General features: G+C 46.6%; 1 protein-coding gene across 1 annotated transcript in view; it reads right to left on the minus strand.

The window, feature by feature from the left end:
- Nucleotides 1-14,859, minus strand: part of LOC122388089 (neuronal acetylcholine receptor subunit alpha-10-like) — a 63,005-nt gene extending 48,146 nt beyond the window's left edge. The window contains exon 1 of the mRNA XM_043378875.1: nucleotides 14,611-14,859. Coding sequence (XP_043234810.1) covers nucleotides 14,611-14,674 — 64 coding nt within the window. The 5' untranslated portion in view covers nucleotides 14,675-14,859. The remainder of the gene's footprint in view (nucleotides 1-14,610) is intronic.
- Between the last annotated feature and the right edge of the window lie 2,467 nt (nucleotides 14,860-17,326).

The following is a 17,326-nucleotide window of genomic DNA, read 5'->3' on the forward strand; positions in this document are numbered from 1 at the left end:
ACTGGTGAGGAGGCAGTCAGCTCCTACGTCCGGGAGCAGACTGGTGCGGAGGCGGTGACAGCGGTGAAGCTGCCGACTCGTTTCGACAGCTATGAGTCCTACCGCCTCGACATCGTCAATTCACCGGCAGACCTGGACATTCTCGATCCGCAGCTATGGGCTGAAGGACTGATCGTCAGGCGGTTCTTCCAGAGGCGGTGAGCTACATCATCCACTTCTGGGGTAGCCTTGTGTGTCTTCTGCGCCGTATTGTTTTTTTTTCTTCTTCTTACTATGACCAAAATTAGCTCTTATAATTGTCAATCCTCCAAGCGCAATACTGGAGGCATTCAAAAGTTATGCGATGACTCAGATGTGGTTTTCCTTCAAGAACACTGGCTGTATCCGGAGGACCTCCCCTCACTCAATAATGTTCACGATGATTTCATTTCGTTCGCCATTTCTTCTATGGATGCATCGTCAGGTTTAACTATAGGTAGACCATTTGGTGGTGTGGGAGTTCTGTGGTGCAAAGCCCTGTCCTCATATGTGAAGCCGGTAACTTACGATGATGACCGTATTATAGGATTAGAATATAACAAAGATGGAGTTAGGATGCTTCTCATGAGTGTTTACTTGCCATGCTGTTCCCACCAGAATTTTGACAGCTTTGTGTACTACCTAGCTAAATTGAAAACAATCATTGATGACTTTAGTTCTCCTTATGTATGTGTGTTAGGTGACTTCAATGCCGATATTGGAAAAGGGACTGAATTTGGCAACGAGCTTCAGTCATTCTGTAACTCATCTCAACTATTTGTCGTTGATGTCATGAATCTTCCTCCTAGTTCGATGACGCATGTAAATGATGGACATGGCACGGAGTCTTGGATTGACCACGTCGTCTGCACCAAAGGTTTCACTGAGGTCATTAATGCTGTGGAGATAGATTATTCCATTTTAAGTTCCGATCACTTTCCCGTGTCTATCAATGTAGATGTGCAGGGCTGTGAAATCAAATGTGATACTCATGCGACATGTATGGATGATAGGTGGGTTGTGGACTGGGGTTTATTAGGTTCAGGTGACTTGCAGGCTTTTGAATCGGCCGTCAGTGAAAACTTGCGCAGCATTGTTATACCGGACACCTTGCTTACTTGCGAGGGCTGCGCATCGCTTGACCATACTAATGTTATTGAAACTTATTACGACCAAATAGTTACTTGCATTAGGAACGCATCGGAGAAAACCATAGGTAGGAAGGTGGGAGGTAAATCACGGAAGGTTGTTCCCGGCTGGAATGAATTGGTTGAAGACAAGCACATTCTTCTCAATGATTTATACGCGTTATGGTCATTCGTGGGTAAGCCTAAATGTGGATATATTTTTGATCAGCTTCGACTGGCTCGGTCACGTTTTAAATATGCCTTACGTTTTTGCCTGCGTAATGAGAAAGAGCTTCGTGCCAAATCTTTAGCAGACAAGCTCGTGCGGGCTCCTTGTAGCATGGCTGTGTTTTGGAAGGAAGTAAGGAGACTGAACTGTAGTCCTCCTCTAGCTCCCTCGATTAATGGTGTTACGGGCGAGTCGAATATTGCCGATATGTGGAAAGAACATTTCTCTGGGATATTGAACAGTGTTGACAATCCTAGTTGTAAGGTGTCTGTATTGCATAAGCTTTCAATAGATGACTGTGAATTGCTTCCTTTTTCAGTATGTGAAGTGACTAAAGCCATTAAGGAGTTGTCCTCAGGCCGTTCAGGCGGCAATGATCATCTTTGTGCTGAACATTTCAAATATGCTGGTAATTTATGTGCTGTGCATTTGTCCCTGTGTCTCACGCTGATGGTTAGACATGAGTTTTTGCCACCTTCATTAACTAAGGTTGTTTTGGTACCCATTGTGAAGGATAAAAATGGAAAACTAACTGAGAAAAACAACTACAGACCGATTGCAATTGCCAGTGTATGTTCTAAGATTTTGGAGAGAATTATTCTCAACCGCTCTTCTGTACAACTTAGTACTGGTCACCACCAATTTGGATTCAAGGAGCGTCACTCAACTGATATGGCGATATATGCTCTAAAGGAGATCACAGATTATTATTTGCGCAATGATAGTCCAGTGTTCATTTGCTATTTGGATGCTAGTAAAGCATTTGACCGTGTTAATCATTGGAAATTGTTGGATAAGTTGCTGTGTAGAGGTATGAACTCCCGACTGGTAAAACTTATAGCGTTCTGGTATAAGTCTCAACGTTTTCATGTACGATGGGGAAGTTCTGTATCGGCGGGTTTCAATGTGTCAAATGGTGTCAGACAAGGTGGTATTTTGTCTCCATTTTTGTTCAATGTATATACTGATGACCTCTCCGATATGCTTAATCGATGTGGTTATGGGTGTCATTATCTTGGTAGCGTAAATCATCTGTATTATGCAGACGATATGGTCTTACTTTCTCCGACTCCCTTTGGCCTGCAGCAAATGCTGCACATATGTGAGAGGTATGCGAAAGACCATGATATTTTGTTTAACTCCACTAAGACAGTCTGTATGGCCATGCTTCCAAAGAGATTCGGTGGTATGCATATACCTACGATATTGCTCTGTGGACATATGCTGAGTTTTGTTAGTACGTATAAATATCTTGGGTATCAAGTGTCTAATGATTTCTCCAGAGCAGATGATCTAGAAATCCGCCAGCAATATCGAGCATTGTGCTGTAGAGCCAACTCGCTCATCCGCAAATTTGCGATGTGCACGCACAGTGTGAAGAAGTGTCTTTACAATGCTTACTGCTCAAATGTCAGCTATGTACACTTGTGGCATTCTTATCACTTGTCTGATCTGAGAAAGTTCAAGGTCTGTTTTTTAACAACGCCGCTAGGATGTTTTTCGGCTACGAACGGTTCTGTAGTGCTTCTGATATGTTTGCTCAAGAGCATATAGATGGTTATGATGCACTGTATCGCAAAGCTGTATATAACTTTATGTCACGCTTATCCATGTCTGAAAATCGTATAATATCTGCATTGTACAACAATGACCTAAAATGCTCTTCATCTATTAGGAGGGTGTGGTCTCGAGCGTTATATGGATGGTAGACGCTACCATGGACCGGGGTGACTGTTGAACACCCCTTTTTGTTATGGACTTCGTGTCTGTTAATAAAGTGATCTCTCTCTCTCTCTCTCTTGGTTCAGAAAGAGCGAAAACGAATATCTACCAAATTTCACCGAAAAATATTCACTGGTTTTCAAGATATTAGGCTTTTACTTTTGTTTACTTTTTGGGATCTCCCCTGTTACTAGCGACTTTATTTGGAAGCAATAATTTGGCAGCCTTAAAGTGCGGCAGACGTTGCGCGCAAAGCAGCGTATACCACCACGTGTTAACGATGGTTTAAGTCTAAGATTTAAAAATCGTTAGATCTCCGCTGACGTCACAAATTCTAAGGGGGCATTCCAATGCATTAGCCCCTTAGAATCCGAAAACTGCAAGTTTGAAATTCCATATCTTCGAATTAAAGCATTTTTCGATGTTGTGAGTGCCCAAACCGGTATTTGCAGGCCATGGCCACCAATTTGGCTATCTCAACTCAAAACTAATGTTAAGGTGGGAGTGTCCCTTTAAGTAACCCATGTGTTTTGGGTAAGGCCGTGCAGCACTTCCCGTCACGATAGGAAAATGTCATACCGGGTCTGAAAGTGAAATGTTCTGGATTCACAATATCGACAAATATGGACATTGGGTAAGATCAACATTGGTCTCGCTTTCAAGTAAATGTATAACCTCACTCACAACAAAGTACGACCGCGGTCGATAAGTCACGCTTTGAAGACTAAATACGCCACCAGCTTGCCGGCATTGTGTAAACTCAGAGAACATGTCAAATGCTCACGAAGTGCGTGACATGGTGCGCCGAACTCTGCGTGAGTTCTCACAAGTCAAATACAAGTTGTGCGGCTCGAAAGCATTAGCAATCCTATAGCTATTTCGAGCAGCCCTTGTTCAAGTGTTCAGTGTAGATACACGGCAGGCTTTCTATACTTCTTGCACAGCTTAGCGACTTCTTCACCAACAACTAGCTTGTGCCATCTGTGGTGATTTTTGATGGAATGATTTTGTTCTTTCATTTGTTAACTATTTATTCTTAACATGCCTTTCACACCATATGCCAAAAAGCGCCCAATGTAAGCAATAATAATGTTTTTCTTTTCCGTTATACATGAAGTGGTATTGTATTGTTTTGTGCCCATAAATTCGGTCATTATCGCGTCAGAAGTATCGACCGAAGAAGCCACAAAATGCCGCTTTAACGGCATTCTTGTCTCCTGACTGAACTGACTGATATTGATGACAGAGTTCGGCCTGCACCGCACATCCGTCTTCGTTCAGTCTGCCAGCCGCCCTGCCCCGGCGTCAGCCGCCACACGGCCGCCGCAGCCGGCGCGGCCGCCAGCCGTGCCATCCCGCACACATCTGACCCGCATGATCGCCCGCGTTATGCTTTACCGGACGCGGCTGAACAATTTCCCGGCGTGCCAACTCTCTCGGCTCGCTCGAGCGCGCGGCTCAGCGGTGATTAGAGGTGGCAAAAGATGAAAATTTTGGGAACCAGACTCCAACCAGACCCGGCTGGACATTTCTGAAACCAGTCGGACCCGGTCTTAGTTGGAATCGGAACCAGTTGGACCCGTTCCCCAAAAGTAAATTAATGCAAACTACTTATAGGTATCATTAGTTGCATCATGTAAAACAGCCTATTTCCAATTGGGAATACTCATGAGCTAAGTACTGTGTCCAAAGAAACATTCATTTAATTCACTTCATATTTTGCAATAATGTGTAGTGTGCAAGATCTATAGTTTATGGTAGGACCCGGTTGGACCCGTCAGAAAGTTTCCAGGAACCGGTCTGGACCCATATGGGTACAGACTGGTTCTTTGGACCGGGTCCTCGGGTCCACATTTTGCCACCTCTAGCGGTGATATATCGCCGCGTCGGCCGGAGTCGAACCCTAAATCAGCGCACACGCGACCCGGGCGCCGTCTTTGTAATTCATGGACCATTTGCTGCCATCAGTGGAGGGCCCACGGCCGCCAATAACCTGCGACGAGGCGACGCGCTGCGCCGGATGCCCGCAGGCGACGGTCGGCGCCCGACCCGGCGCCCGGAGCGCTCTGATTCCCGGCCCTGGGCGACACCGCCGCCCCCGCCCCGGGCGACACCGCCGCCCCCGCCCCGGTCCCTGGGCGGCCCGGCGGGGATGTCGGCGCAGCGGTCATCCCGCTGACCGCGGCGCCGACTCCTGCCGCGATGGATGAGCGCCGCGCCGACCATCAGGGCCGCGGGGAGGGCGCCCGGCCCGGCCGGCACACCGACCTTTGTCCAAAGGTGACCGACTGTGCACCGCAGCCCGCGACCAGCTCGCCGAGATAACGAATACACTGCAGCGAGCCGTTTCGCTCGTTAGGGAGAAATTATGAGCGCTTTATGCGCGAATAGAACCGGCACAAAGGCGACACGAAGCACTGTAGCGGGCTACATCTTTTCTATTAGTTTACTATTAGCTGTAAACTTTAAATCCTGGCACGACCGACTGCTGCCCGATCCGGACACGCTGGCCGCGTTCCGTAGAGACCCTTTCCTTTGTTTTCCCGTGTCCCGCGTCCCTATCGACACCGGCCGCCCATAATTTAGAAAGGACAGCAGCACAGAGCGAGGTAACGCGGAAGAAAGAGACGCGGTGACCTAGCGGGTCACCGTTCGTTACGGACGTCGTCACTTGAGGGCAGCACCAACCGGAATGGAATATGATAAAGCCATGCAAGAATGCAGTTATGTATAAAAAAAAATCGACTCAATACTGGACGTTGCACAAACCTGCAATTCAGATCAACTTGATCACCAAGCAATCCGAAAGTCGCAATAGTTTTATCGCCTGACCCCACCATATAGCATTCCAGCAACGACCAGTGCAACAAGGACGTTTTTGGAATATAGACTGTCTAAATGATATCCAGAGGAAGTCATTGCGCTAGCAGCTCATGAGCTCGGAAAGCAAGTCCTTGTGGCAGAGGAGCATCTGAACAAGAGGTACAGCACCTAGAGTACGAGTGAGTGAGCAAGTGTAACGGAAACTAGAGACAACATTACAAAGGATAAATGGTTGCGGGCTGCCTACTATAAACAAGCATTTCGATTTCAAGCCGCTTTATCAGAAACAAGCGCAGATCAACAATAACGGGCATCGTTCGCCGATGAAGACTAGAACCGAAGAATTGTGCCATCTAATGCCTATTCAAATGCTTTCACATTCAGTGCAACCGTATTTTGGAGAGGCCGTTGCAAATGCAAAACCGAGCACACCCTCAAACCACCGCAGTAAGAAGACAAAGAAGTGCACCTGAATCGGAGCCAGCACCCGGAACCAGGTCAGGAGAGGGCGACGCCACCCCGACCCAACTATAAAAAAGGGACCGCTTTACTTCGGGATCAGTTAGACCGGAGCAGTCAGACCGAGACAGTGAGACCGGGACGGGAGGACCGAGTCAGTGGGACCGCCGCAGTCGCGTCGGGATCACCGCGCCCGAGAGGCCATGCCGCCGGGAGACGGGCCAGTTCAGCCGCATCGCTGCAATCGTCCTGCTCCAGTTCTCTGCTAGTGCCTCAAGTGATGGAGACGCAGGACAGCAGCCGTCGACGAGAAAGGACGCAAGTGCAACTGCCGAGGTTGACGTCACACTCCAGCTGCTAATGTGAGTGTTCAATCTGAATGTTCGAAAGTCTGCTCTCCCTGATCCTTTCTCCCCCCCCCCCCCCCCTGGTTCACGCCTTGCCCGATCTCTCCAATGGTCGTTGCCAAGCTAATAGCAAATTGCTTTGATTTATACGATCGGTCCAGACAATTCTAGTTGTGGTCTCCACTCTCCGCGATCGCCAGAAATTATTGGTGCAAAGCTGTATTGCGGTTTTGGTCTTGGGGTCTTACTACTGGATAAGCTGCGTTATAGGTGATCGAGGTTTAGCTAAAAATTCACGAGTGCGTATATGTCATTGTTAGGATCTCCAGCTTACCATTTGCAGACTAGGATTACAATGGGATTCTCAGTGGGTTTATGTTCATTAGTGACGTTCAGTTGGGTTTGTGAGAGGAGTTCAGGGCGTGGTTTCAGTCTCTTTTACAGTGATGTGAGCTGGTATTGCTGCGCCACATAGCGGGTTACTAATGAAGCTGTTAGTTTCTGTACGAACCTGTCAAAGACAAAATTAACAATTTAACCGGTTAGGCGTAAGTCATTTATTATTGGTATTCTGATGAATTAGCGTCTTGACTTGGAACATGAATTAGACTGTATTTAAATTCAACGTGTTTAATTTAGAATACACACTAAAGCTATGAAACGTTCTGTTGTGGGCATAGTGGGAAGGATCGAGCTCTTACAATATTGGAAACGGGTGATTGGCCTCAAGGTCAATAAGATCATACGTCGAGATGTCCTCAACGCTTTTCCACTCTGGTGTTTCGTGGAGTTCGCACTACAGTATAGAGGTTTACATTAGATACATACACACACCGAATACGAAGAGCACATGTAGAAGAAGCACACGGTGTCTGATCGACGACCTTGGTCCAGCTATTAATTCCGACGGGTGAAGCGGCGCGGCGGTGGGCCGCCCAGGTTTATGAGCTGGGCTGCAAATTCAGGTCAGAATTCAGCTGTTAAGGAATTCAATTACTCGAGGCGTGCAATTGTGGAAACAAACGTGGTAAATTGTTCAAAGATGTTGGGTCATCATAATGTCACTAGGTCGTCGTAATGTCGTGGTATTATCGAGCATAGCCATCAAATGACGTTTATCATGGGCAGTCCGGGCGTACTGTTTGCATCACTAGTCGCGGGACAGAGCTGGCGGCGGACAGGACGGTCCGTCGGCTCTCGGTCGTAATTTATGGGAGATTTATTGACGCAGAATATTTCAGACCAGGTAAACAATATCAGTGAAATTGTTGGGGCTTATATTTTTAGCGAACCTGAATACTCGTGGTTTTGTGGTTGCTGATAGCAAGTATTTCACCCGACACAAATTGACGAAAATTTAATGGCCCAAGATGATACATTTGATCTTTCTATCTGTCACATTCGAGTGGCTACAAGGTATATTGCAAGCTGACTATCTTAGATCAATAAGCCGGAGTCTAAATGAGGAGAGGGTTTGTTTGCCCGGCTCTTATGTCGGAATGTTGACTAGCATGACTTAGACACAGAACTTCCTGAGAAATTCGTCCAGACCGGTAATGTAAGGTAAGGAGCACATCGTCTTTAGCAGAGCTATTCACGTTACCCACCGTGGTGATACCGCGGTCGTTGTTGGTTTCCCGCAGGATTATTTAGTGGGCAAAGGTAGGCAGGCTCAGAGGCATGGAACGGCGGATCCCAGCGAAAGTCAAGGATCCATCAGGAATGGGGGAGTGCTAGGTCACTGGTAAGTCATCCACAGGTGGTGCAGGAAGCCGTACGTCCCAGGAAGTCATCATACTTATCTGCATCTTGATCACCGGCATGAGCCAGGAGTTTCCGGTCACATCCGGTGATGGACAGCCTCTGGGGGACCGGGATAGTCCCCCCTCGGAGTTCGTGAGTCCTGGTAACGTAAGACCCACGGAACCAGATGAGTTCCAGGCAGATAGTTCCAGGACGTGGATACGTGAACTATGGTCCCAGGACGTGAACGGTAAGTTCCAGGACGTGGACCGGAGGGAGCGCGAGGCCTAGCGCTCTCTCAAAAGGGAAACCAGCCGGGTGTAATTCGCGAATTCGCATCATAAGTCTACTGGACGTGTGGTGGATCCGACTAAATTACAAAGGTGAATAATTATCTGCATGTAATACTGGACGGCCCTGTGGCTTGGCCACCGGTTAGCGGGAGCACACATGGATTCATAAGAGAGACATTTATCTCGCCGGGGAGGTTATTGTTGCCAGACACCTAACACTATCGGAGGGATTTCGAGGGGCACTAAATAAATTTTGGTGAATAAATGAAGAGCGCTTGTATGTGAGGATGTGAGTGCGTATGATAAAGGAATGAATCTTAGACTAAGGCCGATAGGAGTTAAGTGCAGCTCGGTTAGGACAGTCACGCCAATGATTCTCGAGGGCATTTAATTCAGCTACGCTAATACGATATAAGTGGGCAAATTTGAAAAGGGTAGAGTAGACCAGTGATGATGAATTGGTGACTGGACAAATGACCATCCAGCAAATCAAGTTAAATGCCAACGAATGGCTTGGCAGTGATCATTAAGACCCCAACTGCCTTATCCGGCCCTTCTCTCACTGTGTCGATTACCCACGGGTTGGAGCCTGTCCTTCTGGCCCGAGCAGTGAAGTTACCGAGTCGACGTCTATACAATGTGATGATGATCAAGCCTCAAAATGAAAGCATCTCCCATCAGATGCATTTGTATGCCGGGTGGGCTTCCAGAAATCAACTTTACTTACGCACACACTTCCAGTCTCCAACAGCACAATTCCAGCGCTTCACATCGGCAACGAACTAACCCACTGCTAACAGAACTACGAGAAAGCCCCCCCCCCCGGAAAACAACTCCACCCCCACTCCACCGCACCCCTGTTCAGTCCCCCCGCGCTACAGCACCCAGACGACGTGTTAATTTCGAGAATGTCACTTTATCCGTGTAGGCTAGCAAGGAACTCAGCGCATTAGCAGCGGGAGAGGCAAGACCTATTAAGCTGTTTCGAAAGTGGATGTCAAGAGGCTTCACTTTAGAAGACAGGCGCATGGTATGGCAGCTGGTCAGCCATTGTGCTCGGGATATTTCCAGCATACATATGACCACAGGTTCGGTCGGATATGAAAGGCAGATACCGTAGGCACTCAAGAGCAGAAAACAATCGCATATACATAGGTAACTCAATTAGAGACCATTTGCTATCTTTCTGTGTAGAAACCAGTTCTTTGAGTTCTTTGATTCAACAGTTCAACAACTTCCAAACCAACATCCTTATCAGTTGAAACGTTTTTGTCGGAGAGAAAAAAAAAGTCTATTGTAGGCGCTGCAGGAAACAAATGGGGGAAGCTGCACTTCCCCACGAATAAACGTACATTTGGAGACTACAAGCATTTACTGATTGGTTGCAATGGATCAACAACAATCATTTTAATTAAACTGCAAAACAAAGAGTGGAAACGAAACATTCCTCATCCATTATTTCCTTGCGTGAGCGTGAAACAATGCAAACTTAAGGCAAAAGTTTTAACGCCAAAGGCAGAACGTCAGTCACGATCATATACAAGCAAGAATTAAAAACCGTCTGGAGCATATCTGGATGTCGAGTTACGCCAACGATTTGGGATTTAGAGACCGTTTGCATTGTGCAAGTTAATCAAGAAGGTTTACACAGGAAGCATTGCCGACACTCATGCCCTGTGTCCTCAGCACACAAATGACACCACCAGTTCCTGCGCTGACACGTGTCTGCGTGTGTAATGTGTGGAAGTGCGGGTCGTCGTGTCGATACGTGCCACAATATGTGCAGGGGTCTGCGCGTTGTCGGAGAGATTCGCCGGCATTGCGGGTACAAGGTGGCCGCCCAGCCGGTCTGATGTGGCTGCCACTCGATGGGAGCGTGCGTGATTCGATCCGGGAGAGCGTATTGGTCACCGGGAATACAAGATTTGTGTGCGTGCAGTGTTCGGCGCACACTGTCACTTGAAACAATCTAAATAATGTTGCGAACGAACAGAGTTCTAAGCCGGAGTTTCGTGAACTTACTCAAAACAGGTCTAGGAAAAACTTCACTTAAGAAAATCAGCTTCATTTCTTACCAGCAGGACGAATATATTCACAAAAATTGATGTTTAGTAATATCTTAACTCAGTTATTGAATAAGCATTCAAAGCGAAGGGAAAGTTGTCAAGTTATTTGTACATTTTGCCACGTGTCTAAAATGCCGAAGTTGTTTCAGCAAGTTCAAATGTCGTGCCATGCATATCCACGGACCATTACGGCACATTTCAACAGCTTTTCATGTCTCCCAGGCGGGCATTCATCACTTCCACCTCATCACCAGAAGTTGGCTGAGCAAGTTGGTTTTCTCAGAATGACGTGGATTCTCAGCCAGGTGATTTCCACATCATTATTACTTCATCTGACTGTTGATAACGACTCAGTTATGGTAACGACATTAGTCTCCTATTGCAATAACGCACTGCTGAATAGTATTCAGGAGCTGCTGTGATATCATTGATATGAATATCATTGAGTGATATCAGATATGAATGTCATTGAGTTATACGCCTTCTTGCGATTTATTATATATTATTAGATATAATTATTAGAGACCTTCCGGTATCTCATTATCGTGCCTTATGTAGTTATGTACCGTCAGCCGTTGTGAAAAATAAACTACGGTTAAATTTTTTCATTCAAATTGTTTGCCTAAAATATAACATAATTACGTGGTGATGAGAAACAACAGGTAAGTCGTAAAAGAAGCTTATACAAATATACAAATGACCCTACTCTGAAACATAACTTCGGTTTCTATGCTGCCGTATCAGTTAGCCAGTTGCAAAAAGTTTTTTTTTTAACTCCACGGCTAAAAGCAGGATGTCAGTGCCTTTCCAACGAATCAGTCTACATAGTTGGTTTTCCAGTGGTTTGCTGGTACTCCTAGAGTTCTCCAGGGGAGGGCAGTGATCAGACTGTTTACTCAGGCTACGCAAATTGACCGGTTACCTCCTGGGAAGATGCGTAACTACATGCTTAATTGCCTTAATGATGTTTGGGTGATTGATTGGATACCAGCATGAGGTAGGCACTTGCGGATGAAGGATGTCAAATGCCCTTAACCTAGATACCACTACATTCGTAATTTGGCTATTTTTGTGACTTGTTAATCGAATTGGGTTTTAACCCGCGCCGGGCCGGTGCTCGGTGCCAACCGCGCCGGAGGGGGGGGGGGTCTGAAACTCCCGCCGTCTAACTTGGCTCCTGGGTCACGTTATAGCAACACACGGTAAAAGCATTCGAAAGAACATCTAAAATCTTGGCGTTGGCGAAAACACTTAGTCTTTTGTTAGGTCAGGACAAAAGTCACGTCACCAGAGGTCATCATTTGGTAAAATGTTGCCTATTTTTACAATTTCCCGAAAAACTGGCGCTTAAATCGGGAAGCAATAGAGCCACAGCGCCACAGCGCCGCGGAAAAGTGCATTCGATAGCCCATTAACCCGCGCCCTGCTGGGGGGGGGTGTTTGAACACCCCCCCCTGTGGTTTTTCGCGAATATCTCAAAAACGGCGGCGCGGAGCGCCGCCGTTTTTGGTACACCTTATCATACATCAATTCTACACATGTTGTGAAAATTTCAGACCAAGGTCGTTCAAGGTCAGGTCACCAGGTCACTCGAAGTGACCTCACCTCATAAAAAGTTTCAATGTCTGTCATAGCTACACCGAGTGACCGATCGCTTTGAAACTTTCAGCGATTGCTAAGAGCATTAGCATGTACAAAATGTATATCTCAGAATTTTGATATCGATGACCTAAGGTCAGGTCAATTTTGCGACCTCACCATTATAAGTCAATGGGAGAAAATTGAAATGCGCCTGTTTTGGACGAAAGACATTATAAACACTCCCAAACACTGAATTACAAGTGGTTTAGACACACTGAACATGAAAATGGTGTCTGTGACCCCTGTTTATGCCCTGAGGTCATCTTAGGTCACAAATGGTATCTAACAGTTTTTCGCAAATAACTTTTGATAGAGGCATGCTAGAGCGATGAAAACGCCTTAGATGTGTTCAGCTCGACGATACGGATCGACTGATATGCAACATGACCCTTTCCGGTCAGGTCATGACCTTGACCTGAGGTCAAATTTTCAAGTTGACCTTTCAAGGTCAAATTATAGTTCGTTCGATGCGTCTTGACGAGAGGAACACGATGCCGGTAAAAGTAAGCTCGTACAATGCTTGGGTCAAAAGTTATTGCAGAAAAACTGTTTCCGAAAAAATCGGCTATTTTTGCAGTTTTTGCCCCCTGCAGGCAAAACCGTTGACGTTAGGTCAAATCTGAGAGAATTACTCAGAAAGGGCGTTAATAGGGCTATCGAATGCGCTTTTCCGCGGCGCTGTAGCTCTATTGGTTCCCGAGTTATGCGTTGGCTTCTTGGAAATTTTCGACATTCGACCTGGAAATCGGCGAAAATTTGCCTTCAATGACCTCTGGTGACCTGACCTTTGACCTGACCAAAAAATTGACCGAAGTGATTTCCTCATTATTTTTGACGCTCTTTCGAACGCCGCCTTCCGCGTATCGCTACGTGGCCCAGGAGCCGAGTTAGAAGGGGGGGTGTTCAAACACCCCCCCCAGCAGGGCGTGGAAATCCAGGACCCCCAGCCGGGCGCGGGTTAAACATTCTTTCTGGTGTGTGCGCTCAGATTTGACCTCAGGTCAACGGTTTAGCCTCCTGGGGAAAACCATAAAATAACCGTTTTTACGAAAAAAGCTTTTCTTATAACTTTTGACTCAAGAAAGGCACAACATTTATTTTGCCAGCATTGTGTTCGTCTCGACGAGACGTGTTGGATGAACAATAACTTGACTTTTAAAGGTCATTTTGAAAATTTGACTTAAAGGACAAGGTCATGACATGACCGAACTAGGTCATGTTACATGTCAGTCGATCCGTGTCGTCAACCTTAGCACACCTAATGTGTCTTCATCGCTCTGACGTGTCTCTATAAGAAATAATTACCGAAAAAAAAACTGCTGGAAACCTTTCAGGACCTGAGATGACCTCAAAAACATAATAAGAGGTCAATTTTTTTCGGATCAGTATGCCAATTTTACCTATAACCCGATGTTTGACAGTGTTTGGAATAACTTTACCCCTTTTAATTTTCTCCCATTGACATATAGGTAATGAAAATTGAACATCTAAATATTAAAATTTCGAGGTATGCATTTCATGCTTACTGTTACTTTCATCAATCGCGGAAAGTTTCAAGACACTCGCTCAGTCGGTGTAGCTATGACGAGCAATTTTAGTTTTTGCTGAAGTAAAGTCAATTGAAGTGACCTGGTGACCTGACCTTGAGCAGCCTGGATCTGAAATTTTTCCAACATGTGTAGAAAAGAAGAAAGAACATGAAGCCTAAACAGCAATTGGTGAGACTGCAAATCACAAGAACTAATATTTGCTCATAACTAGTTTGCTTTGGACGGAACATATCACACTTCAATTATGGAATCAAACCACCGGTAGAACAAGGGCCATCATGGACAGCTTAATCTATTAATGGTGACAAATGAAAAGATAAATAGGAACTGGAAGTTTGTAGAAGTTTGGGAATGCGTCCCCACCTCACTTATCCGGGCTTTTCGCAGATCCACCAATGGATCAAATTAACTTCATTTTTATGCACTTATTTCCCTTTTTTATTATTGATCGTTACGGGCGAATTCAGCATATCAATCAAGAGAATAAATAAAATAAACCTTTTGATTGCACAAAAGATGTCAATTAACAAAAAAGTAGTCATCCTACCAGCACTGGTAATTAAACGGAGCTACAATATTTCTGTGGGCTCACCTCTGGCCATCAAACTCCAGCAGAGCGTCACGATCAGCCGTGTCACCACTGACCACCACCGCATGGTCCGCTGCAGACGCTGTCGCCACTTCAGTGGAGCACCTCCTCGCGGGGACAAACCTCCCCTCCTTCGGACACCGGCCCGTCACTCCGGTACCACATCACCGGCGCGGCGCGTCCATCACCTCACACCAGCAGCGTCCGGCGCCGGACAGAGAGAGCCTCGCCACCGCAACAGCCACCACGGCGTCGGCGGCGGGGTGCTGGCCGCGGCGCGATCCCCAGCCGCCTGTTATCGACACTGTGCCGCCGCGCTGCCGCCGCTGACGAGCTGTCGCTGCCGACGGAGCCGCCGCCGCCGGCCGTCGGAGCCGACGACGGCCCCGCCGCGGCGCGCGGCGCGCGGCCCGGAGAGCCGCTTCCGGCTGTGATCCGGAGATTACCGACACCGGAGAGCGGCCGCGTCTGACACAGATGGGGGTTATCCGACACACGGGGACCACCCGACACATGGCACTGACACCCGACATCAGACACATGTGGGTCGTCCGACAGAGGACTCACGTGTCGGATGTCGGGCACACCCAACGTGGAGGCGAGCGGCTGACATCCGATGCTGACATATGTAGCATACCAGGAATAGTTATTATCTGACACAGTAGGACCGATACCAGACACAGGCTGCGCTATATCTGACACATCCGTCATAGGGCAGGGGCTGACATCTGACACATTGCGACTCGACATCTGTTATAGGGCGCAGAGTGGGGATCCAGATCTGACAGATTGGGGAGCTGAAACCCGTCATCCAGGGGACATACATAGATGGATAGAGGAAGAGATGAGGTGTGACCAGCAGGAACTGTAGTGAGTAACTGTGATTGCAACGCGCTAAATGCACGGGAGTGTGCAATGTGTAGGTATTTGGCAGTTTCTCGCCAACCCAGCCGTGGTGGCAGTGTGTAGTTCAGTAATTCGTCAAATCGCTAGACTCTGGCTGGGCAAGTAGGCAGGCAGTTTTACGTGGCTCTGACAAATCATCAGCATTGAGTGGGTCATGATTACTAATTATCAAGCATGCTATAAAAAAATGATATAATTATATTATGATAAATTATATAAATAAATTATTATATAAATAAATTATATAAATAAATTATAGAAATGATAATTTAACGCAAGCTAAAGCTGACTGACAAAAGTAGTCTTAATTCTTAAGAAAATGGTCTGGCTTCCACCCTTTGTTAAAAGAAAAGGCAAAGCACACAAAAGGTAATTGATGGTGATAATAATTTATTTAGGAAGATCATATGACATAAATAGATAAGCGAATGTGTAGCATGCACGGAACAAGCAGACAGTTATCTAGCATAAAGACGGGCTCATGTACAGGGTGACACAAAAAAAACGGTCATCACCAAATTTCGAATAACTTCGGAAGTTTTATTCAGATCATCACTAAACTTCGGCCACTTAAGGTCACACCTATGTAGCATACATCCACCAAGTTTCAAGTCTTCACTACGAATACTTTTAGTACAGTGTGTGTTTTACTGACGCTCCACAATGTGCTCCAGGTGAGCGCCACGGCGCTGCAGGGCGTAGGCACACTTGCATCCGGCGGGCAAAGTTGTCGATAACCCGATGGCTGTGCACTTTACAGAGTGCAATGGCCTCTGGAGACAGTGCTCAGGGGGTGTGCTACCCCTGAAACGTTATTCTTATCGGGTTATCGGCAACTTTGCCCGCCGGATGCAGGTGTGCCTACGCCCTGCAGCGCCGGGGCGCTCACCTGGAGCACATTGTGGAGCGTCCGTAAAACACACACTGTACTAAAAGTATTCGTAGTGAAGACTTGAAACTTGGTGGATGTCTGCTACATAGGTGTGACCTAAAGTGGCCGAAGTTTGGTGATGATCTGAATAAAACTTCCGAAGTTATTCGAATTTTGGTGATGACCGCTTTTTTTGTGTCACCCTGTATTATGTAAGCTGAATCTTGACTAGACAGACAAATAAGACATTCCCTGAGCTTAGGTTTAGCTGACACTAAGCTGGTCACAAATGAAACAGCTGCATTAGGATCATGATTTGCGTGTCACAGCGTATTTACAGGGAGGGACAAAGGAAACATTTTCGGGCTTGTCAACAGTCCGCCATGTATCTGACTTTATTGAGCCATTCTTATCCAAATAAAAACTACACCGATACGTGAGTCAACGTAAGCTAACGTTACAGCTTTTAGCATATTTTGAAGAAGTAGATAACCAGTAAAATGTTGTTAATGAAATATTGAGGTGAGATGTTCCAGAAAAACCAAATAAATGTCCACCTTGAAAGTTAACCCTCGCCAGCCGAGGGGGGGCCAGCCGAGGGGGGGCGGGTGCCGCCCCCCCCCCATAGGGTTTTTTCGCGATAGCTCCGAACACGCTGGCGATAGAGAGCTGAAACTTGGCATACCTGACCTTTGATCCAAGCCGGATCTTTTGACACCAACCGCATTTTTGGGTCAGGTCAGGTCACTGACCTATGACGTCATAAGTGAACCTCTGCACGGTCTTCAGATGTCGCAACTTCGCAACGCCCTCACTGCCAGAGGAGATGTCACAGGGAAATGAAACTTGCAGGATCTAGTATCCATTATGAGTCCCACAACTTGTATATCTCAGATTTTTCCTAAAGGTCATATGAGGTCAGGTCATTTTCGTGACCTCACC

This window comes from Amphibalanus amphitrite, unplaced genomic scaffold (genome assembly GCF_019059575.1).
Source record: "Amphibalanus amphitrite isolate SeventyFive unplaced genomic scaffold, NRLGWU_Aamphi_draft 000018F_arrow, whole genome shotgun sequence".
In the NCBI taxonomy this organism is placed as follows: Eukaryota; Metazoa; Arthropoda; class Thecostraca; order Balanomorpha; family Balanidae; genus Amphibalanus; species Amphibalanus amphitrite.